General features: G+C 39.9%; 1 protein-coding gene across 3 annotated transcripts in view; it reads left to right on the forward strand.

Annotated features, from left to right (window-relative positions):
* NEK11 (NIMA related kinase 11) overlaps positions 1-25,674 on the forward strand; it is a 292,126-nt gene that overhangs the window by 30,568 nt on the left and 235,884 nt on the right. For all 3 annotated transcript variants that reach the window (XM_010335819.3, XM_039480351.2, XM_039480352.2), the window contains exon 3: positions 20,503-20,668. In XM_010335819.3, coding sequence (XP_010334121.2) covers positions 20,503-20,668 — 166 coding nt within the window. The remainder of the gene's footprint in view (positions 1-20,502; positions 20,669-25,674) is intronic.

A 25,674-nucleotide genomic window follows, 5' to 3' on the forward strand; every position in this document is an offset into this window, starting at 1 on the left:
CCCTTTCAGAGCACTTATTGTATTGACAGACATATAGAGAGTTGACAGATCTGAGCCCTGCCCCACTTAATGGAATATGTAAAAGCAAAGTTGATCCAGTGATAAAGAATGAGGTTGGTTAGTTTAGCCAGACTAATTATAAATAGGTTTTATGCTTGACTAACAGAGACAGGACCAGCCATGTAATTTGCGGGGCCCAGTACAAAGCAAAAAATGCATAGTCCCTTGTTAAAAAATTTAGAATTTTAAGCCAACGATAGCAGAGCATTAAGCCAAGTGTGTGACTCTATTTTAAGCACTGGGCCCTATGTGACTGCACAGGTACCATGCCAATTCTGTGGCCCTGATCGCAGAATACTGTGGATATAGTCATGGGGAGGGAGGGCAAAGTCTCCCCTGTTAAATGACAGATCTATGGCGTAGCAGTAGCAATCAGAAAAATTGAACTATTTTGACGCTAAGCATCTAAAAATAATTAGCAAAGGTGATGTTATCTCATTTGAGCAGATCTGTGTAACCTCACCTGGAGTTTTAAACATAAAGGTATTGGAGGCCATTTTTAGTGAGAGAACACATGCTTGGTCTTGCCATTGTTAATGGGCTCTGATTGCTTTTTCCATTGAGGCAATTTATTTAGCCTTCTGATAATTCAATCTAAGTTTATCTGGCAAAACGTTCTCTGGAGTGAAGGGTGATGGATGAAGTGTGGGTGTTTCACGTTTGCTCTGCTTACTTTCCCGTTTTCCTGTTACCTGAGAGCAAGTGATCCTAAACTTGTATCTGAGATCTAAAAGGAATTTCCACTTGAATATCTAGACAGTGTCCAAAATTTAACAAATCAAATAGAAAATATCCTTTTCTTGGGTAGATGTCACTCCTAATTCTGAAGACTGGTAAACAGCGTCACATGGGACTGTCTTCTCTTTACCCAGATGGTTTTCCAAAGTTGCTGTACCATTTTGTATTCCACCAGCAGTGTATGAGGGTTTTGATTTCTCTGCACCCTCACTGACCCTTATCATTTGTCTTTTTGATTCTAGCTTTCCTAGTATATAGTATGTGTTAAGTGGTCTTACTGTGGTTTTGTTTTGCATATCCCTGATAGCTAAAGATGTTGAATATTTTTGAATGTGCTTATTGGCCATGTGTATGTCTTCCTTGGAGAACTGTCTATTTCTGTTTGTTCTTACATCCCCAGGCCCCCATCCAGAACAAGGCATACTGTAGGGGCTCAAAAATGAAAGGCCTATATCCCTTGTAGCAGAATCACCTACAGCTCCTAGAAGCCAGCTATAATCTACTAGATCAAACTTTCCATGCTTAGGCCTAGGGATCTACGTTGAAACAAGATCCTCGGGGATCCTGTTTCACTCTGAAGTTTGAGTACCATTGCCTTAACTAAAGATTTTTTAAACGTCTCAAGAGCTGCAATGTATACAGAGGTAAACGTGATCTATGCTGTTCTGGACTGCGGAAGTGGGACGAGCGGACAAGAATCACAGGCAGGAGGACATTGCCTCGTTAAGTGGTATCAAGTTGAGTTTGGCTGGCCCATCTGCCATAGAAGGAAGTCTTACACTGGGTAGATGCAGGTAGGGCAGGATGTAGTCCTTGTGGGGATGTTATGCCGTATGTATACCTGCTAGACCCCATCTCATTTTTATTCTGCCTTATGATCAAATAATGTTTCTTGGTGTTGGCTATATCTAAAATGACCAAGGCTCTTCTGAAGGACAGTGTGTATGTTTTTCCTACCTCTGCTTGTTTTCTCTACTCTTGCTTTTCTCTGAGAAAGGGAAAAACAAGATTTCACCAGTTCTACAACAAACTAACTTACTTTAAAGACTGCTAATGCATATGTACTCTCCTTTCTGTTATCTGTCAGGTCTCTGGGTTCCAAGCAACAAAATAAGACTTAACTATCGACTGCAGCCCAAAAAGAATGTATTATAAATTTATTGGGTAGGTCATAGATTCACCAGGGATTTCCAGAGGTCCAGACTGAAGACAACCTCCCCGCCATCACTGGCGCTGGGCCCCATGGCACTGCTGCCCAGAAACTCCATCTTGCTGCCTCTGCTACCACCACAGTGGCCTTCTTGAGGCCCCTGACTCTTGATGTCATCAGTGGCCAATTCCAAGTCCAGGGCATCAGACTGTAGAGTACATAATGTTCAGTCAAAAGATAACTGAGTCGATAACGAATGAATTCAATGGGCCCTGGTAACACTAGGCACAAAAGGGCAAGGACAAGAGTAAATAAACAAAAACAAAAAACAATAAACACCCCAAAACCTTCTAGGAGCTCACATTTTAGGGGAAGAGCTGAGGAACACAGAAGTTGTTAGGCAACAACATCCCCGTACCAAGGAACACGATTCAGGGTGACCGAAGCCCTGTGGCAGTGAACTACAGTGTTGCGGAATGATTTTCATATTGCTGTGTAACTTGGGAAGAGATGTGCTTGGCAGCTCCTGTTAGCCCTAGAACTCTGATCGCCACGAAGGGCATTCAGCCTTGTGATCTGAACCAGAGAAGCTTCCAAGTTAAGGGCTAAAATGCCTTTGCAGCCTTTCTCTCCTCTGCTGCCTTCTCATTACCATTGCCTGACTTTTTAAGAAACCAACCTTGTTGAAGAATAATTTATAGACAATAAAAGATACCCATTTGAAGTGCGCATTTCTAATAGTTTAGACAAATTTACACACTGTGGTAACCACCACCAGAAATAAAATATAGAACATTTCTACGTCCTCAGAAAGTTCCTCTGTGGTCCTTCTAATCCTCCTCCACCCCAGACCCAGGCAAATAATGATATGCTTCTGTCACTATAGATAAGTGTTTCCTAGCATTTAAAATAAATAGAACCATATGGTATGCACTGTTTTTGTCTGGCTTCTTTCACTCAGCATCATGTTTTAGAGATTTAGCACCACGGCCTGATTAAACAAGTCGTGGCGCTAGTAGAGATGTGACTCCACAGCTCTGACTGTCAAGGAGGAAAGGAACCACCACGTCATCTCTATTCTGGCCAGTTCCAGGCTTCAACCTATCCCCACTAATGCTGTAGTAGGAGACTCAGGCATTCACTGTAACCAACTATATAAAGGCAGACAAGAGAAATGGAAGTAAAGGAATCTCAGGGCAGGGTGGGCCTAGCTGATGAAGATAATCTCTCAACAGAATCAGAGAATCTTAGGTATGAATTAAGTTTTAAAAAATTATTATTGTTGTTTTTTTAAAGAGACAGGGTCTTGCTCTGATGCTCAGGCTAAAGGGCGGTGACACAATCACTGCTCCCTGCAGACTCAAACTCCTGGGGTCAGGCAGTCCTCCTGCCTCAGGAAACTACAGCCACATGGAACAACAGCCACATAGAACTACCTGGAACTACAGCCACATGCCACCATGCCCAGCTAATTTTTAAAAATTTTTTACAGAGTAGGGGTTTCACTATGTTGCCCAGGCTGGTCTCGAGCTCCTGGGCTTAAGCAGTTCTTCTGCTTCAGCCTTGCAAAGTGCTGGGATTATAGTCATGAGCCACTGTGCCTAGCCTGAAAGGAGCTTTTATGTCATCTAACCCAAGCCCCTTACTCTGTGGTTATTTAATATACTTAAGCAGATTGTTCATTCCAGGACCATCTTCTCTATGCCCTGAATTCTGAGTCTTGAATACAAGATAACTCTTGGAGGGCATCTATCCTTTTCTCTGAATGTGATAGAAAGGAAGGGGATAGAGTGGGGGAACAGAAGCAAAAAAAGGATACAGAGGTAGGATCATGAATAGAGGAGGTGGATGGGTCAGGTTTGGGAAAAATGATGAATACAGTCCAGATAGATAGGGTCCAGTTGATAGAGTATCTTGAACTTGAGACTTAATAAGGTTTGTCTGGTGGGGAATTCAAGAGCTGTAAGATCTTTAGCCAGAGAGTGATGTTATTAAAGTAGTATTTGAAAAAATGATTATCCTTGAGCTCGAGGAAATCATAGAGTAACTCACTAACCAAAAATTTTACTACAGATGTAAAATTACCCATATGACCTAGCAATTCCACTCCTAGGTACATACCCTAAAGACATAAAAATATATATCCACACAAAACCTTGTACACAAATGTTTACAGCAGCATTATTCATAATAACCAAAAGGTGGAAACAACCCAAATGTCCATCAGCTGATACATGGATAAACAAAATGTAATATATCCATACAATAGAATGTTATCTAGCCATGAGAAGCCATGAAATACTGATACATGCTACAATATGGATAAACCTTGAAAACAATATGCTAAGTGAAAGAAGACAGTTACAAAAGACTACATATTCTGTGATTCAATTGATATGAAATATCAAGCAGGCAAACCCACAGAAAGAAAAGTGGTTGCCTGGGGCTATGGAGAGTGGGGACGGGAGTGACTGCTCATGGATAAGGGATTTCTTTGGGGACTGTGCTAGTTTTCCACGGCAGCCATAGTGAAATGCCACAGACTAGGTGGTGTGAGCAACAAAAATTTATTTTCTCACAGTTCTGGAGGCTGAAAGTCCAAGATTAAGGTGCCAGCAGGGTTGTTTTTTTTCTGAGGCTGCTCTCAGCTTGTAGATGGCTACCTCCTCATTCTGTTTTCACATGGCCTTTCTGTGTTTGTGCACATGTGCCCCTGCTCGCTCTCTCTCCTTATAAGGACAACAGTCACATAGGATTAGGGCCCACTCTGGTGGCCTCCTTTTAACTTAATCAACTCTTTAAAGATCTTATCTCCAAATACAGTTATGTTCTGGCCTCAGAATCTCACTGGGGATTGAGACTTGAGCATATGAATTTTAGGGGAACACCATTCAATCCATAATAAGGATAATAAAAATGTTCTAAAATTCGACAGTGGTGATGGTTGCAAACCTCTAGGGGTATACTGAAAAACGCTGAATTGTATACTTGAAAAGAATGAATTTCATGGTACATGAATTATATTTTAATAAAACTGTTAGGACAAAAAACAAAAACTAAATTGGACATAGCTCTTGCCTTCAAAGAGCTTATAGACCAGTCAGGCAAAAAACAATGTAAGTAGGCGTTGTCAACCCCTTGCAGGGCATGCTATATGGAGATGTATGGAGATGTACTTATTTCATTTTTATACAGCGAACGTTGGAGCCAAACTTACAGAATGAGTATAAATCTGGCAGAGAAAGGGTAGAGACAGAGTGTCCCAGACAGTGGAAATAGTGTAAGTGAAGGCACAAATGCATGAAAACCCTGACATGTATGAGGAAGGAACTTTACAACATAGTTATCATGCTCCTTGCTAGTCTGATTTCTCTTGTTGCTACTGAAATTTAAATGCTGGATAACGATTAATAATGAAAGAGTTTTGGTCTTAAAATTAGACCTCCTGCATTTATATCTCAATCTTTCCACTTAATTTGAACAATTACCTAACTACCAGTCTCAGTTTTCTCATCTGTAAAATGGGAAAATAAGGACAATTCAATATGGTTGTCCTAAGTGAATGACAAGGAAAACCCTCCTAGCACATTTTCACAACTTACTTTTTGAAATACATTAGCTTTGTTCATCTCCTTGTTTCTCTGACTATTCCTTGGATAACTTGATTTTAAGACCCCTCAACATCTTAATCATCATTCCTTGAACTAACTTTGGTGACAATATTTCCCTTGAAATGAGGCCTGAACATAAGGGGACAATGGAACCAAGTGTAATGATACTAAAATTTTTTCTTTTTTTTTTTTTTTTTGAGACGGAGTTTCACTCTTGTTACCCAGGCTGGAGTGCAATGGCATGATCTCGGCTCACTGCAACCTCCACCTCCTGGGTTCAGGCAATTCTCCTGCCTCAGCCTCCTGAGTAGCTGGGATTACAGGCACGCGCCACCATGCCCAGCTAATGTTTTGTATTTTTAGTAGAGACGGGGTTTCACCATGTTGACCAGGATGGTCTCGATCTCTTGACCTTGTGATCCACCTGCCTCAGCCTCCCAAAGTGCTGGGATTACAGGCTTGAGCCACCGCGCCCGGCCGATACTAAAATCTTTTATACATTTCAAAATCAGCTTGGAATCTCAGCTCTTTAAGCAGTCACATATGGTTTCATATTAAACTGGGGTGGTGGGGGAGGAGGCATTCCCCTTCTCACATACTTTCCACAGAGTTTTTATAGATGAGCTGTTCTGTTCTAAAGCCAGGTGTCACTCATCTTAGATTTAAGGATTTGATTTTCCTGACCCTAACTGTAAACTTCAGGTTTTAGTTTGCAAAATTTGGTCTTGGTGATTTCCAGCTCACATTTCAGCTTCTTCAGTCATTTTGAAAAGTTGACTTTCCTTTAAGTCTATTGATTATGCTCTCTGGCTTTGTGTTTTCTACAAACTTGGTAAATGCGTTTTTTTTAGACCTTCATCCGAGTCATTAATAAAATGTGGGTGAAGATATTGTTAGGGATCTCAATGGTATTACAGGAGGTACCACCTGAAAAATGGCCTGATATTCAAAACAACAGCATATTTGGTCTGCTTGTTCAACCAGCCATGAATCCACATAAAGACTGCACTTCTCCCATGTGAAAAGTATATCACAAGACTCTTCTCTTTGACATCTGTTAACATGGTGTTATCAGATGGGCTGAAATCATGATATACCCACAACTAATTGCTTCTCTATGATCTACCAATCAAATAACGCTTCAGAGAAAGAAATTAGGTTAATTTGGCATATTCTCTATAAGCCCAGGTGAGCCCCTTCTGGCCACTGCTTTATATTTTAAACACTCACAAGCCATCTGTTTAATCATCAGTTCTTTAATTTCGCCAGATATTCGTGTCAGTATTATTGCTGTACAGTTTTTGAAAAATACTTTTCATAAAAATTGGAACATGTGCCTTGGGGATGGGGAGGGCAGAAGGGCACATCTCTGGAAATGCCTTTTTTTCCAGATTATTCAGACTGTCAACCTTGTGCAGAGATGTATTTTTGAGTTGTGTTTTTGGTATGAAGCTCACTGGACTTTGACTTCATAAACTCAGGAGGCAGCATCCCATACCGGTGAGGTGCCCAGGAGTTGGAAGTAGGGGCCAGGCACAGTAGCTCATGCCTGTAATCCCAGAACTTTGGGAGGCTGAGGCAGGCGAATCACTTGAGGTTAGAAGTTCAAGACTGGCCTGGCCAACATGGTGAAACCCCATGTCTACTAAAAAAGCAAAACAAAACAAAAAAATTAGCCAGGCATGGTGGCACATGCTTGTAATCTCAGTTATTTGGGAGGCTGAGGCACAAGATATGCTTGAACCCAGAAGGCAGAGGTTGCAGTGAGCCAAGATCTCAGTTTCATTATTATTGGGTGTGGTTTATCACTTAACAGATGCTGTATTTTAACCTCTCTGTGTCTTCTTTATTTCTAGAGGATTTTAATAGTTTCCTAGTACCGTGCCAAATAACTGTCTCATATATGGCATTTATTATTGCCATAATCATCACTATTATCACCGTTTTAGTGGGCAGAGGTTTTCTGATGATTATCTCATATCTTGGTCTCTGATGACCTCTTTAGGATATTGATTTCATCCTTTTAAGGTGCATGACAGTTTCTTACAGCTTTTAATTATTTGTCTTTGCTCTCCCACTGGATTGCAAACTCCCAGAAGGCAGAGGCTGTGCCTGTGAGAAGCAAAGTATCTTCCACAGAGCAGGTTTCCTGTACACATGCACTGAATTTAGAAACTGGAATTAAGGTAATAATTGAGAAGCTTTTCTTAAGTTCGACATCAAAGTGCATTATTTCATATGTAAGTTGGAATTCTGTTTCTGAATGAATTCTCTTTAACAGAACCACTGATGTCCTCCTTGGGAAATATCTTCACTGTTCATGTGACTAAAGTTAAAACTGGCTTGTTACACTCAGGATCCAAAGATTGAAATACCCCTCGTAAAAGGCAAGAATTGTATCTATTACATTACCACCAATGACAGCAATAGTATTAATAGTAATAATAAAAATGCCTTTCAAGAAGTTTGGAATTAAATTGGAAGCTCAACCATAGCAGTAATTTCTAGTCAGCATATTTGTATTCTTCTTTTCCCTATTTGTGTTCTATTCTTGCTGGTCTTAAATTTTTGTTGTATTATATAAGCTATGTCAAATTGTCTATGAAATGAAGCTGAATCTAAACACATTACAGTAATAAATTATGTAATAAAAAACGTCCAAAGGGTCATTGGGCAGCTGTACTTTATCATTACTGGGAACAGAACAAGAGGAAGCCAGTGCAAACTATAGTTTAAAAAATTGGGGTTAAAATGTAAGTAAGCTTTTCTTCACAGTATTTTAAAACTGCTGGTTTTTGGGTCGTATGAGTGTTGGCTGTGGAATGTCCTCAGGAGGGCATGTAGTCTATTGCAGCCTCTCTGATTCCAGTGTCCTCCTCCGTAAGATGACTGAGCTGGACTAGCAGCAGTTCCCAGTTCTTTTGTTTTCAAACGAGATTTCAAGGTTGCTGGGAAGGAGGGATGAGTAGATGAGGGGGCGGAGGGGGACGCATGCTCTGTCTCTTGGCCTGCTCTTCAAATTTACCCTCTGCCCCAAGCCTCTAGAGAACCCTGGGGCTCATCAACACTTTTAGCCCTGGCAGTCTTCTGGACCCCTACCTGCTCTAAACCTTGCTACTCAAAGTATGATCCCTGGACAAGCAGCTGCAGCCATCACCTGGGACCCGAGAAATGTCGGTTCTCAGGCCCCACGATAGAGCTGCTCAACCAGAAGCAGCATTTGACTAGATCCTGTGGTGATTTGTATGCACAGTAAAATTCAAGAAGCTCTGCTCTAAGACCCTGTGTCCCGTTTTTGAGACCTATTCAAGTATCATACTTTCGGATTCAAATAACGTTTTCCTTCCATCATGTTAACATGAAAACATTTTTATTTATCCTCAAATTCCAGAATCTCCAGGAACAAAACTCTTGGAAAACCACACCCAAGCCTCTTTGTTTAGTGTCCCTTACTTACGACCTGAGGAGGAAGTCTCCCTGCTGAGCTCCTACAGACAACTTGGGCAGGCAGGAGAAACCACGCGGGATCTCTGTGACTAGCAAGTGCTAAGTGTCCAAGCCACTTTATTTACACCCTCCTGTCTCCGAAAAAGGAAGCCTGTGTAATCAAAGACAGGTGAGCCATGTCTCTCTCCCTGTCTCCCCCTCCTCTCACACAGTCCGTGGTGACTTTGTGTGTGTTACAAATCAATAACTAAATCCATAAGCTGTCATTCAGGGAAACTAGATTCTTCCTATTAGTAGATTCTACTTTGAGCTGTCCTGGTAGGTTAAGTCCTGACTTTTTAGGTACACAAAAGTAGACTTTTATTTTGGTATAATCACAACTCAGCAAAAATATAAGACCCAGAATCAGTTGCTTAAACCCTCTAAGGGAAGTATGCTTACACAGGGTTTCGTTTTCCTCCCTTGCCATCTCAAAATTAAATACAGTAACAACATGCTTTATCCTATAGTTAGAAAGTTGTAGCTCAAGCCCGTATATTACATTTGCCATGATGAGGAAATAGAGATTGAAATTTAGAATTACAAACTTATGCTATTTTGGCTGTCTTACTGTAAAGGAACTATTTTTTTATAACATACATAAACTTATGCTATAAATAAGGTTAAGGAACTATTTCACTAAAAGCCTAGATTTTTTATTCTTATTTTTAATTTTTATTTTATTACTTTAAACAACTTCTTGCCTAGGTCATAATTTAATTTTACTTTAAGCAGTATTTATCTGTTGTCATTTTTACCTAGTCAAGGAAATGGAGCTAATCAACTATGTTGCTTCTTAAAACTCAATTTGTTACTGTATCTTGATTTTATGGTTATCTGATTATCTCATTGAAATCAGCAATTCTTGTATTTTTCTGCAATGTTCAAAATATTAACCTGGAATGAATTATTCATTAGAATATTGCATTTTGATTATTAACCTAACATTAATTTCAAATTTAGAGCATATAATACTTGCAACAGAAGCTAACTGGATTATCTGTGGTAAATTATTTTTTTATATCCTTGTTAACACTGTTTTACTCCTTAATTTCCTTGCCTCTGTAAATAGGATCTTTGCTCTAATCTCAGAACTTTTCAAAGCATAATGGAGGGACTGAGTGATTTGTTGCCTAGAGAGTATGATGTTATCAATATTTATTTTTGTTTTTAAGGCATATTACTGCTTTTCCGTTGTTTAACAATTTTAAATCAAATGAATTTTGCTCAGTTGAACTTTTAAAAAGACTGGCCTGCAAACACACAAAATTATACCTGAAGGGTTGTGGTACTTAGAACAACCTTAAAATGTAGACTTCACCACTTTGTTAGGAGAGTAAGTCCTGAGAAACACTGTCTCCCTCTTCTGTATCATGTCTTTTCCCAAACTTCCAAATCTGTGGCTCTCTAATTGGCAATATTCCTGGCTTCTGTGAGATTTCTGTAACTCAAATGATAATGAAGAACAGACATAGGGTCATTAGTACCTCATTGAAAGCAAAACCATTATTCCAATCACACTAACAAGTTTTTTGTTTTTGTTTGTTCTTTAATGGTAAGGAAGGAAAGAAAGCAGGTGTCGGGAGTTTTTGTTCTTTGAAAAATAAAAAATTTTAGACTGTCTTACTCATTAGGCACTGAAGATCTCTATACTAACAGCAGAAAGGGAAAACCATTAAATCTGCAGACAAGGGGATGGAAGGCAGCAAACCACACTGCCAAGTGTGTACCTATGCAACAATCTTGCATGTTCATCACATGTACCCCAAAACCTAAAATGCAATAAAAAAAAAAAAAAGAAAAAAAAATCTGCAGTCAAAAGTCTATTCTTCAGAATTGATGGTCTGTTTCCTCCAAAAGGTAAATGGTGGCTCCACTGTAACTTGCTTTATAGCCTTCGATAAATTGCTTAATGTTCCAGGACTTCGCTTGGTTGAGGTGCTTTGATTATATTCTTTCTGATGGTCTTGTCCAGCTTTAAAATTCTACAGATACATAAAATCCATTTCAAAACTGGAAAAGAAGCTGAATATGGGGAAAACATTAAGAACATTGGGTAGCTTTGTGCTTCTCTCGGGCCAGGCCATTACAATGGGTGTTACCATTTCTCTGAGATTTGTGAAACGTCAGAGCAAAACCTTTTTTTTCAGGTTGGAATATCTGCCTTTTTTTTTTTTTTTTGGTCTATGCTAATGTTATTATCAGTTCCTATTGGTAATTCAGCTTCTAGATCAGAACTATACTGACAAGTATGTTAGAAAGCAAATTTTTATAAACTTGCATTTTTAGTACTCTTTCTCTCCAATCGCTAGAGAACTATAGAGAAAGTATACTTATTACTGTTTATGAAGTATATTTTGTTTTCTTTTTTGGCAGGAGAGAGTGAAAACCAAATATTTTAAGAATTCTTTTTTTCTTGGTCTTTTTCAACTCAGTATTTATTTTAAAATCTTTATATTTTTTGATCGGTGAATTATCCATTCCGCTTGCTTTACTCTTTTCTTTCTTGCCTCTCATTTTAGATTATCTTCTATTTGCCATTATTACTTCCGTATCATCACCTAAGGGAAGAAGGATAACACTGGTGGAATTTTAATCATTTTAAATCCTGATGTTTTTAAATAACTTAAAAATGTTTATATATAATAATTTTAAACTGTGTTTTCAAATTAAACAAATATCACATTTACTTTTGAAATCTACTGATAACAAAGAATTTTTAGTCATTTATCCCTCAGTTTTCTTCTCACTGTCAGTTCATTTCTGTATAGTCATTGTAGTTCATTTTGTCATGATTTTTTAAAGATTCATATCAATGCTCAAATACAAAAGAGCCAAGTTATACTTTTTCGTTTAAGGTGGGAGACTCATTAACTGCTTTCTAAGTAAATAAGACATAGCTGTGTTCTCAGAGGGGTTACCTTCCTTCTATTCGTTTTATATAGCATAACTAAACCAAAATAACTTTATTGATTAGGTTTTTATAACCTTAAGCATTTACAAATGAGTGGAATATTTACTGTACTACATTCTCTACCTCTGTTTCCAATCTCTTCTTTAAATATCTCTTCTTCCTTCTTGTAGCAAAGTGTTAGTATCAGGAAATAGCTGATGCTGTCAAAATGGCTTAAACAATAAGAAACTCTTATTTCCCTAACAAGAAGTCTGGAGAGAGCAGTTCCAGGGTTGGCTAATTTAGCAGCTCAGCAACGTCATGAAGGAATTTGGTGCCTTCTCTCTTACCTCTCCGTGTTTCTGCCTATCATGTTAGGGTGGCTTACTTCATGGCTCCAGCTGGCTGCCACAGTTCATGAGTCACATGCAGATGATCACCTGCAGAGCCAGATTAAAGAAGAGTTTCCTCTCATGCTTCTCTGTTTATCAGTGAGGAACATCTTTTCCAGATCAATTATGATTCACTACAGGAACTGGGGAGAGGATCCTCCTTTCCAGAGCATATGATGGTATCGGTGATGGGAGATGACTGTGGGTCAGGCAGTCATCAGTATTTCTTAAAATAAGGCAGGCACAATATTCAATGACTTTGCCCATCTGTATAAATAAGAAAAACAGAATTGCTTGACCATTTGTCTCAGGGTGTGGGGGAGAAAGATAGGGACGAGGGAGCTTTATATGATTTTAAGTGGAAGTTAGAATTGACCCAGCGCATCCTTGGTTTTAAAGAAAACTTTGAGAGAAGTAAATAAAAAGAAGTTCCAAAAAGCTGTCTCCTTGAAGGGAATCCACTCATGCTGTAGGTAAAAGAAAAGGGAAGGGCAATATTTTCTCCACTTTTTTATGAAACAGCCCCAGCAGCTTTTATGGAGGCTGTGATTTTAAAATGGGGGGCGGGGCGGGGGCGGGGGCGGGATTGGCTATTGCGTTATGAGTGCAAAAATGCACAAGCTTTTCCAACACTGCCTGAACAAATTCGTTGCTCCCCAGCTAATTAACACACACTCATGCATGTTTTTGGCTTGACTGTTGGCTCTTTGGTCATGTGCTGGGGAAAGGGCTTTCCATAACAGAGTGGTCAGACATTTTATTTTTTCTCAGTGTGACTTCCAAGAAGACGTCTAGGGAAATGCTGGACGTTGTCCATTTTGACGACAGCTCTATTCTTGCACTGACATAAGAGATTCTCTGCAGAGGACTCCAGGGAGCACCAGCACTATTTCCAGCCTTGAAACATGTGCTCAAGTCATTTCTATTCTTATTTATACAGATGGGAAAAGTCATAGAATTTACATGCTGGTTATTAGATATTTTCTATTAGCGCAATATTTGTCTTCAAACCTCCTACTCCTAAAACCTTTGTTTATCCTCTTCTGCTCCTTAAAACTAAAAGGCAACTTGCAATGATTTGTTTTAGTACCAGCATTGAAACACTGCGTGAAAGTTGTCACCACAAACGGAAATGTAATCTAGACACGAGCTAGAAATAGCATGTTTGCCAAACAAAAATATCTGAAATAATTTTACTCCTGTTTTTGTTCTTTATTAGCTGTATTATTATTTGCTTATTATCTGTATGTAATACTCTTATATGCTGCTGAAATGTTTGTAAACAAAATCTGTCTTGAAAAGCATAGGAAATGGAATGTATCTATAGGTTGTAATTGCTTTGCAGTTTAATTATTCAATATTCCAGGCACTTTATTTTACTTTGTTTAGGAATCTTTATATACTAGCCATCTTCAGGAGTATAGGGAAACCAGGCCAGAATTTAAAATGGAAGGAACTGCCTTTGTTTTTCTCCTGTGGAAGACAGTATTGGGGTCCTGCTTGTATCCCCTGGGCACTCAACATTTTCTTATGCATGGACTCAGCCTCCAACTGCCAGCACGTGCAATTCTGCCTGAGGGCTCTTTCTAGCCATTAGGATTTCCTGTGTTCTGGCAAGGCAGAAGAGTGGAGGAATTAATACTCCCAGGCAGCAATTTTAGCCAGTGAATAATGGGAATCGGTGGATTAATATCCCAGCCCCGTCACTCCCCACCCTTTGGGCCGGAGAACTCTAAGGTTAATGTTTTACACTAGCTCCCAGAGTTTGACAGAATTAAGCTCCAGTTGCCCTCAGTGGTAACTGTCTTGATAATATACCCTCGCATGGCTTCCTTCCCTTCCTGTCTCACTTCCTCACTTTCCTATCACTTCCCAAATTACTACTTGCATTCAAATCCTTGTCTCAGGGTTTGCCTTCTAGGAGACCCAAACGAAGAGAGTCCTCTAGAGCAAAGCATGGCTTAATGGGAGGGTTCCTCACCCGTATTTTAAAGATCTTGCTATGTAAAAGCGAACATCCTGAAGCTCTAGTCCATAGATTTTGCCTTTTCTTCCATCCTCAAAGAAAGGTTAGGAATCCCCACTGTCCACCCCAGCTCTATTTTAGCATTTGTCATGAAGTTGTTCAACTATTTATATACTTGTTGGCCTCCCCATGGGACTGAGCTCTCTTGGAGGACAGGAGTTTTGTTTTTTTCATCTTTGTATTTCCAGCACATGGCATGGTATTTGGCACACAGAAGATAGTTAATAGACAGTAAAATATCAGAAAGGTGAGATTTCCTATCTGAAAGTCTTTGGCAGAGTTTGTTCCTCAGTTGCTGACGTCTGTCATGGGCCCCTACAGTTTGCCTTCCCTGGAACTGCACCGTGAACGCCCTATGAACCCCTGCTCTGTCCAAAGACTCTGCTACATGTTTGTGATCGGATATGTAGAATGGACGAGATGAATTAAAGAGTTCTAACATCTGAATGAGCTAGGTCCATGGGTTTAATTGTTAAAAAACAAAAAGCAGTGCATATTATGGCATACAGTGATAACCCATAAGATAATTTTGTCCTTTAATGTGACACAGACATAAAAATTTGTTTTACCAAGGGAAGGAAAAACAACAGAAGTAAAATAAAACTCCATCTGTAGTGTCCTGTAGCATACTTGCTACCAACCTCTACTCTTTTTTTGCCTCCACCAGCTACTCCTGTAAGTACCTTTAGTTCCTGGCTTTTCCATTATTTTTATCAATGTGCCAAGTTTTTGAATAAATACTGCTCTGTCATTATATATCTTTTTCATGCCCCTTTAATTTGGAAATTTATATGCTGTACTAAAAGAGGTGAAATAACTTTAAAACAGGATGTTTTCCACCATCAATTTTACGTACCTGTAAATGGAGAAAGCATTACTGCAGACTTACATTCATAAGAGTCTAAGGTGGAAATGAAAATGAACACAAATGAGCCAGGCCTTTGGAGGCTTGGTTTTCATTGCCCTGAAGTGTTGACAGTGATTCGTGATAACACCTGGAAGTACTTCTGTGATGTCTAATTGCATTGGTCAGGACTCCCAGGTGCAGGTAAGAGCAGCCCCTCTCTGCCAGTGTAAGCAGAAAAGGATTTGTTCCAGAACACAGATGGTTTACAGCAGTGGTGGAGGGCGAGGGCAGCAGGCGAGAAGGCAGAACATCACCAGTGAAGTGACTTGCTGCCCTGAGCCACTGCCATGCTGTTTCTGATGACACATATATCTAAAAAATGGAGAACCCCGTGGCACCCTGTTTCTCTAGGCAGCTCACACCCACATCAAAGTGTTGGGTGGATGCAGCTGACTGACAGACCCTAGGTCACACGTTAGCACCCAAGCTCAAGGGAGGCTGGGAGTCACAGGGTTGGTTTATCTGTTTTTCTCTCTCCAGGGGAGGCAAGATTCATAGCCTAGGGATCTGCTACAATGTAAGGAAGCTGTCTAAAGTGGGCAGCCACACATGACAAGTGTCTGCTACAAAAATGTTTCATGAAAACTGCAGTAAGCAAATTGTGTAAGCTGTTCGGCCTCTACTATTAAGAAATACATGCAGCAAAAAGATTGTAAGAAAATACACAGACACGTTAATTCTGATTGTCTTTATGTTGGATTGTGGGTAATATTTTTCTTATGTTGTGTTTTCAAATTTTTCCATAATGAAACTATTTCCTTGTAAATTAGAAAAAAGAGACCTTTCCATTTAAGAACGGCAGATAAAAATAATTACTGCCTTCCTACATGGATGAAAAATCTTAAAATTCCTTATTATATTTGATAATTTCTCTTTGTAAAACAGGCAAATGATAAATAAAACAAAAAGCAAAATCCAAAGCCAAAAAGTTACTCGTCTAAATTGATGTTAAAATTTCCTGTGGCTTAGGCTAAGTGTGTACAGTAGCTGCTGATCACATCAGGGTCACGGTTTTGAAATCTGAGGGGGCCTCAGATAACTTTACCTCAACTTTATAGCATTCATCTCAATTTGAGTTTCAAAAAACACAACCATACATGATATATACACATATTCATGCACATTTACCTGATTTCTATCTTTCCTAGTAGACACAAAAGCAGGGCTGTGACTCCTCAGTGCCCACCACACTGTAGTCACGTAGTAGGTATTTACCAGTTACCTGTAATGGATGTTAATGGTGAAATTACAAAGGAAGGGACCATTGTCTCTAACTGCAAAGTCTTCCAGTTCTACCAGCTGACTGGCCCTCACTGAGATTGCTGTTGACTGCATGGGATGTCATTGTGCGGCTCCCTACGCCTTACTGGGATATCAGAAATTCTAGAGCTCTCTTAAGCTCATCTGTTTACATGTCCCTTGGAGACCTTTTTGCAGCTCCTTACCCTTGTGGGACACAAGAAAAGTGGGGGTTCTACAATCCTCTAAGCCCTACTTTGGAGGGAGAGCACAGGTCTCTTGCTCTCAGGTCTTCCTACCCATCTTGGAGTTCTCTTTTCAGCTGCCTTTCTGGACCTGACCTACAGCACACCAACTATTTTCAAGGGCTCAGCAGTTTCTAATTGTTTTACCTGCCGTCTGACCCTCTCCCCTTCCCCTGGTCTAAAGAACGATCTCTTTCTCACCTGCCAGCAGGAAGAATGCTCACCCACTCATCGTTCATATGTTCCTCCAGATCCTTTCTCTTTAGCCTTGGCCTTTCCTTTAAAAAGTCAAAAGGCAGGTGTTTGACTCATATTCTCTTTAGTCCTCTTTTTTCTGAAGCAGTGTATGCTGCTGGCTGAGTGGGGAAAATGTGAAAATTTGGAGAAAAATAATCCTTAATTAATAGCTCAAAAGTATCATCTTCCCCATTTCTACAAAAGGTGGACTTTTGTAGGGAATGAAATGAACCATAGCGTTTCCAGATTTCCAGAGTCATTCTCTGACTTTTGTCAGTTCACTGATTCTAGAAAGAAAGAAAGCATGTAACTTGGGAAGTTTGCAAAATGAGTACGTCTCCAGGGAATGCCTTGTCTTGCTACTGTCATGAAGTTTCTCCCAAACAGTTCAGGCTGTGATAAAATAAATATCTGTCATGTTATTTAGGGGTGACAGGCTGAGAATCACTGAGCAAGTGACAAGCTGTCCTTGACTTGGTAAGTTTTCATGCTGTCTTAGGCTGATATGGATCTCGTATTAAGTGATATGTAATGAGGGTCTCCTCCGTCAGCTCAGTGACATGATTTCAGGCAAGGACGGTGAATGTCTCCGCGTCAGCTAGAGATGATTATAACAGATATCACCTGTCTTAATAGCCCTACCTTCATCTGCTACACTGTGGGCAAATAAGATTGTATGCTTTATCATCAGGGTGCCAGACGGGGCTCAGGTAGCTACAATTTATATGTAAAATCTCATGCTCTGCTGCACAATAGTTGGTGTTTGCAAGGAAAAATAAGTATCTTGAAGATTTTTATAGCATTTGTTCCTTCACAGCAAGAAAATATTGCAAGTTTGTAAGACTTTATATTGTCATGCTTAACCACTGTGACTTTTATAACTGCATGCTAGCTGGGGTACAGTAAATTACCGAAAAAGCTCCATGAGGATGTCATTGTGCTTTGCCTGCTGCTTTGTAATCTTCAGCAGTTACAAAAAAACATAGTCTCGTTTGTCATTTCAAGCTTCTTTGGGCGTACTAGCAGTCTGAAATGCCACTCCTCATAACATTAGGTCATTTTCAACCAAGTTCTTGATAGAACAGTCTTTCTACAGAATGTTCCCAAGCAAGCGTTTTTCTAGAATCGACTTCTTATTAAGTAGGATCCTAATAGGGTGTTTAAAACCAATGTGAAAACACCTGTTGGGGGAAGGGAGCCAAGTGTTCCAGCCTTCTATAGTGCAGTCAGATTTAAAGACACCTGTGAATGGCCTCGTGGAGTCCTTGCCGGTGAGGCTCCTGACGCACAGCTGCCCTTTCTCATGCAAATTGGGCTGCTCTTTGTGGAAGCGGCCAGCGCCTGCTGATGGTTGTCTTTTGGGGATGGGAGTTCACAATGTGAAGACCAAGGAGGACATTTAAAGTGAAGAAAATATTAAAGGACTCAAGTTTTAGGGTAAGTGACCTCCCAGTAATGGTCATCTTGCATTAGAAGGTTTTCCTCATGAGATTTTTAGAGAATGGACACTTAACTCAGCTTTTATTGCTCTGGGGAAAAATGTCAAATGTTCCCCAACTCCGGAGCAGGCTAAGGGTACTTTCTACGTTTTTCTGCTTAAGCTCTTAGCTTCTGGGACAGATTTCCTAACTAAGAATGGTAATAAATTTTCTTTTAATTGTATTCTTTCACTGAAAAATGGGATATGCTGACTGAAGTATCAAAACTTCTAGACCCTGAATATGAAACACGAAGAAAGCTCTACCGGTGGTAATGCCTGAGGAAACGATGGTTCTTCCATCGTAAAACAGTGGGAGAGGCTTGTTTGAATCAGTGAAAAGTTAATAGTACAATCACATTTTTTAAAATAGTAGAAGCTCTTCTCTTCAATGTGATCGGAGCTGGTACTTGGCTAAAAAAAAGGAAACAATTTTAAAATAAAACGACATTAATTAAAACATTTACATCAACTTAAAATATATCATTGTATGTTTTTTTTCCCCAGGTTTTGGCTGTATAGCCAACATCTAATGTCCTCTGGTTAGAGACTCCTTCATCTTTTTTGCATAAACTACACCCATAAGATATATATTATTTTTATATTATTTTTAGAACCTGGTTTTCCAGGTTTATCTTCCGTAACACACTGAATTCAGAATACTAGATTTTCACATTTTTAACCTTTTTTAGAACTGTCTTGTAGGTTACTTGATAGCTTTTTATTTTTGCAACTTGTCATTTTCAAGTTTTTTGGTAACCATTTGACTTAGTTTTCCTAGCGAAGATAACTCTTAATGCTCATTCTTCATCCATTTATGTTATATTGAAGTCATACATTGACAGTGATGAGCACAACTGGCATTAACAGGCTTGGGAATGAACACAATGACTTGAGTAAGTACACATCTCAACTGGGAGGGCAGAAGTCCGTGGGCATGCCAGGGAGAGCTTACTAGCTGGAGGCATTCCCTGTGGCAAGGGCATCTGCCAGCATTTGTTAGAAAGGACTGGAGAATGAGGGTTAATCTGTGCGTTGGTTAAAGGGCCTAAAGGGATTTTCTAGTATGATACATTTTTGTTGGTATGCATAGTAGCAACTCTAAAGAAGATTTTTGTAAAATGTTTTCTAGTGCAGGTCCTGCACAACTTGTCTTAATGAACTGCCGGTGTTTACTTATAATCAGCAGACTCTGTCTGCAAACATAATTGGTGTTCTGAAGTATTTTTTTCCAACAGTCTAGTTTACACTTTGGTACTATAATTGATTTGTTCATCAGACTCTTTTTCTTAGATGGGAAGAGATAATGTTTTGATTTACTCATAGAGTTATCACAATTTTTAAATTAATGACTTGGGAATTTAATGAGCTCTTCTTTCATTTATACATGCTAGACATACTAAATATCTCTGTTAATGTTTTTAGTTAATTTTTTGTTTTGAATACTTGTAGTAATGTATGATATGCCACGAATAGTTTTAAAAAGAAAATAAATAGATATTTCTCTTATTGGTATTGTCGATATATTTGGAAAATGTTACAGCTGAGAGAGAAGCATGCCTGTGAATGTGTGTAAATACACACAGAGGCAAAGAGACACAAAGAGGCAGAGACAGAAGGAAAGAGATAGGCAAAGAAAGAATAAGATACAGGGAGACAGAGTTATGGATTATGTGTGTGTGTGTATGAACACACACAGAAAGAGACAGACAGAAACAGATCACTATAAGAGAAACCAAGAGAGACTAAAACATCCAGAGAGGTGGAGGAAGGGCCACCACAGCAATGTTGCTCAAGATTAGTTCCAAGTCTGCCCTTAACAGAACAGTAGGGTACACAGATGTGGAGGTCAGAGGCCTTGGGGAAGCAGGACAGAAAAACAGGCTCAGGTCCCACCAGGAGACACAGTATCATAATAGGCAATATCAGATATGTGAGTAGGTCACAACCTAGGCATTAATTAGGTGGCTGTGCACCACTGGCTGATATTTGTTAAATGTGTTTTTCAGTTCTAAATGGTTTTAATTTTTTTTGCCTGCAGAAAGGTACTGAAGGAAGTCTCTGTTGGAGAACTAAATCCAAATGAAACTGTGCAGGCCAATTTGGAAGCCCGGCTCCTCTCCAAGCTGGATCACCCAGCCATTGTCAAGTTCCATGCAAGTTTTGTGGAGCAAGATAATTTCTGCATTATCACGGAGTACTGTGAGGTGAGACTCTCCTTTTCTCTTGGAAGTCTTTATAAAAATATGTTGCCTGGTAAAAAGCCTTCTGTAAAGAGATCTTAAAAGTGCAAGTATCAAAACATAAATTGAACTATAGAGACCTGGGATACCATGTCTTGCAGCTAGGAATGATTATCTCTAGATAACTGACAAAAGTTGTTTCTAAGGAAGGGTTTTCCTTCCGCTGGCAAACTAAGTAAAAACGACTATATTTTAAGGAGGAGGCCAGGAGTGGTGGCTCATACTTGTAATCCCAGCACTCACTTTGGGAGGTCAAAGTGAGAGAACTCGTAGTCCAGGAGTTCAAGACCAGCCTGGGAAACATAGTGAGACCCCTATCTCTAAAAAAAGAAAAAAAAAGAAAAAAAAAAAAAAGAAAATAGCAGGGCATGGTTCCATTAGCCTGTAGTCCCAGCTAGCCGAGAGACTGAGGCAAGAGGATTGCTTGAGCCTAGCAGTTCAAGGCTTCAGTGAACTGTGATTATGTCATTGCGCTCTAGCCTGGGCAGTGAGTAAGACCCTATCTCTGAGAAAAAAACAAAAAAAGAGAAATTGCTGCAGAAGAATTTTTCAACACTTTTTTTGACAGGGGGAGGGGCAAACCTAGATTGGTCTGATGCCTAGATGGACATTGAAATGCTCTAACAGATGCTTGGTTAGAGTAGAGGTGTATGTCCTGAGTTTTGGATTCTAGCTCTATGGTTTAATTTCTTCAGTGGAAGTTTAGAAATGGAAATAAGGCTTTTTTCCCCGCAAGTATTCCTCATATTTATCAATTTGTGGCTTACAGCTTCAGGTTTTACATTTTTTTCAACAACTCTGTGTTATATCCAAGTAATAGCTATGTATCTTACTGAGCCCCAAGAGAGTATGAAACTGCTTGGAAAGGTAAGAGAGGGAAAATGGACAATATGTAGCTGCAGTGTGGATCTGTTTGTTTACTCCTGAGAGGTTACAGAGAGGGGATTGACAGAGGTTGGGTCAGGTAGAGAATAACCAAAGATGACTATGCTCAAAAAGTATCTCCCAGAATATTGTGGAAGCTAGGGTTAGCCACATGCACCTTGGGAGAGTTTGGTACTGTTCATACTTTAGGATGAATTTACTCAGCTCATCACTCGGATGTTGCTGGAGCTCAAAAGACATGATGCTCGGGAGGAAAAAAGATGCTCTTTAAAGTAGAAGGCAGTCTTATTTGGGTCAGAAACTTTGAATGTGCCATTTGTTTGAGAGAAAGAAAAGAGACAGGAGAAAGAAAAGAAGCTCAGAAGGAAAAGGAATAGCAGCAAAAACAACCTTGTCTGCTCTGCACATTAGCTGATGAAATGAAACCCCAAATGAAACTAATAGCCAAGTTAAAATATCTGAACAAGTTTGAAAGATTCCATGTCTTGGCCATTCCCCTGCAGATCAGCTTCAGCCTTGCTGGGTATTTTCCCATCTATGTCTTGACCCTGCTGTGCTTGCAGGAAAGTGGACGGGGCTGAGGGTGAGTGGAGAAAAACTGGTTAGTTTGGGTATCTGCTTGTCTTTCATCCAATGGATTGTTGAGAAAATCAGTAAGATGATGACAGGTGCCATCAGTGATATTGAATAGTTACTCTGGCAAATACATCACCAATTCATGCAAAACTACAGATACTTGCATATGCATATTTTGGATACTATGATCCACCTGCTATCGTTTGGTCATATTTCTTCTTCAGCCTCCTTTAGATAATCAACTGTATTGTTTTAGAAACAACTGACTCCTACTGCTTATAACTATTACTGCTACCTCTACTGCTGCTTTTAGGACATTGATTTTTTCCAAAGACTCTTTCCAAATCTTAGAACGTTTTGAACTGCAGTCAGCACTATTCCATAGGACTTTCTGTGCTGACGGCAATGGGCTGTAGTTGTGCTATTATAGTAGCCACTGGCCATATACATGGCTCTTTAGCACTTGAAATGCGGATAGTGCAATTGACGATCTGGATGTTAAATTTTGTTTAAATTTAATTAGTTTAAATTTAACCATATGTGGTACCGTATTATACATACATGGTATATGTTGCTATAACTTTCTTTCCCTGTATTAATTGAAAAGTATTTATAATTTTAATGTAATTTTAAGCTACGAGAAATGTTACAAGAATAACACAGTGACCTTCCATATGCCCTTTATCCAGATTCCCCAATTGTTATTTTTCTACATTTGCTTTATCTGCCTACATTTTTTAGTGATCATTTGAGAGTAAGTTTCAGACATGATGCGTTTCTGTCCTAAATATAATACAGCTGTGAGTATTTTCTAAGACCAAGGACATTCTTTTACATACGCATAGTACAGTAATCAAAATCGGGAAATCAACACTGATACAATCCTAGTATGTAACCCAGTGGTTCTCAAAGTGTGACCCCAGAGCATTACGGTCAGCATCTCTAGGGAACTTGCTAGAAATACTAATTCTTTGCCTCTACCCCAGCCACATTGAATCAGAAGTTCTGAGGGTGGGGTTCTGGCAATCTGTGTTTTGTTAAGCCTGCCAAATGAGGCTGAAGCATGCTGAATTTTGAGAACCACTCTTCTAATTCACAGTCTATATTGTCTGATTTACATCCTTAGAAAGGGCAGTTCTATAAGATTTTTGTTGTTGTTGCACACAATCTCATCCGGAATCATCTGTGTTAATTTTTAAATGATGGGTAGTTTCAGTGGGCTGAGCTGTTCTCCCGGGAGGGGCCGTTGCCGTGGTGACGGCTGGCAGTGCTGAGAGACAGCTGTGGGGCCGCCTGGGCTCTGTGCGCCACTGAGCTGGCAGGTTGCCATTTCCCTGACTCCTGAGGAATGATTTGCACAGATTGCTCTGTTCTTGTTAACAGAGATATTTCTCATCTTCATACTCAAATTTACTCTTAACTTGCACAGGGCTGGTGTTATCTTCTTTTTATTAAGGTAAAATAATAGTATAGGAAATGGCAGGTGACCAAAATTGCACCTCATAGAAAAATGTTGTCACCACCATTGAAATGGCTGATCTCTTTATCTCCAAGTTCCCTCTTCTATGATTTCATTTGGGGCCTTTCAAGACTGAAATACATAAATGCATTAGAGTCCTCTGCATCTGCTACCCAACCCTTTGGACACATACACTAGATTATGACTGTAAAATAGCAGACAAATGAACTTTCGTAATTTCTGGTCAAGATTTAACCAAATCTTTGATGGGGAGTAGTTCCAAAACTACCAGAATGGCAGAATATTTCAAATATTAATGTCTTCTCTTCTCCTTCACATAGGAAGGAAATGGAACTACTGCCCATCCTCCACAGTTTCACACCTTTTCATCTTTGCTTAGGCCATGTCCTCTGAGAATGCCCTTCTTCCTACTCCCACATCTTCAGATCTTACCCTGACTCCTCAAATTACTGGCCACTGCCAGAACATCAGGAGTGTGCCTACACCTGGCTCAGGGGTGATATAATACATATCCTGAAAAAGTGACTGCAGGATACCCTCAACTGTGAGAACCAGGAGAAAGCAGGAATCTCCACTAACACCGAACACAACTTCTCTCTGCTTTTCCACCTTCAAAGCTGGGGTAGGATACCTCCTTCCACAGTCATATTTACTGCCACCTCCTCTCCCATAATCAAAGGTTCCAATAAACAAGGTTCCTTTCCCATAAAGCCTTTCATAATTTCCTGGCTGGAAATCACTCCCCACCCCAGTCGCAATCCCCCCAACTCTCATAGTATCTTTATCTCTCGTGGTATAAACCACAATTTACATCCTATGAACCATGTCAGACTCTCGGCGTGTGGGATAGATCTTTTTTTGATTCATTTTTTTTTAAATCACATCATGGACCCACATAGTGAACCACAAAGAAGTTAGCTCTCAAGACATTTTTTAAATGAATTCTTTACCTTCTGCTTCCAGCAGCCTCCCACCTCATTTCTGTCAGACACTGATGGTAATGATAAAATATTGGATCCTTCCACCTGTTTTATATGTTAGAAGTATTTTGTCCTACCTTTAGTGTTGATATGCCTACCAATGCGCTGTACTGGAGACCTGTGAGATCCTGCCGGAAAACCTAAAGACAAGGCATCTCCAGAAACCTGGGCATTACATGAGTAGACATACTAGAGAATAGGTGAGGTCACATATCTTCAAGAGAGGGTGGCGGTAGTGGTGGCAGTACAGAGAATAGATGATATCAGGGAAAAAGGCAGAAAATGTTGGACTTGCCTTTTTTCTGCTTGGTGACATTAATATAGGTAAACAACGACTCTATCAATATAGTGCTAGTTCTTAACATTGGCTGCATCTTAGAATCACCTGGAGAGCCATCAGAAATCCTGAGGCCTGAGGCCCACCTCTAGAAAGTGATTTAGTTGATCCTCCGGAATGGCTGAGGCATAAGGTTTTTTTTTTTTTTTTTTTTTTTTTTTTTTTTTTTTTTTTGAGACGGAGTTTCACTCTTGTTACCCAGGCTGGAGTGCAATGGCGCGATCTCGGCTCACCGCAACCTCCGCCTCCTGGGTTCAGGCAATTCTCCTGCCTCAGCCTCCTGAGTAGCTGGGATTACAGGCACGCACCACCATGCCCAGCTAATTTTTTGTATTTTGAGTAGAGACGGGGTTTCACCATGTTGACCAGGATGGTCTCGATCTCTTGACCTCGTGATCCACCCGCCTCGGCCTCCCAAAGTGCTGGGATTACAGGCTTGAGCCACCGCGCCCGGCTAAGGTTTTTTGTTTGTTTGTTTGTTTGTTTAATCTGTAGGCTAGAAGCCCAAGCTGATGTTTATTCATTCATTTGGTAGTGCTAGAAACTGGCAACTCTGGGCTAAATCTAGCCCATAGACCTAAATCTATGTTTTCCTTAACCTTCACAATCTTTAAAAATCAGAGCCCTTCACATAAGTCTACATTTTCAGCTGCTTCTCGCAGGAATGCTCCTTCAAAGGGTATGTGCACCCGTGTGTCCACCGCCCCCAGCG

The sequence above is a fragment of the Saimiri boliviensis genome, chromosome 9 (assembly GCF_048565385.1).
Source record: "Saimiri boliviensis isolate mSaiBol1 chromosome 9, mSaiBol1.pri, whole genome shotgun sequence".
In the NCBI taxonomy this organism is placed as follows: Eukaryota; Metazoa; Chordata; class Mammalia; order Primates; family Cebidae; genus Saimiri; species Saimiri boliviensis.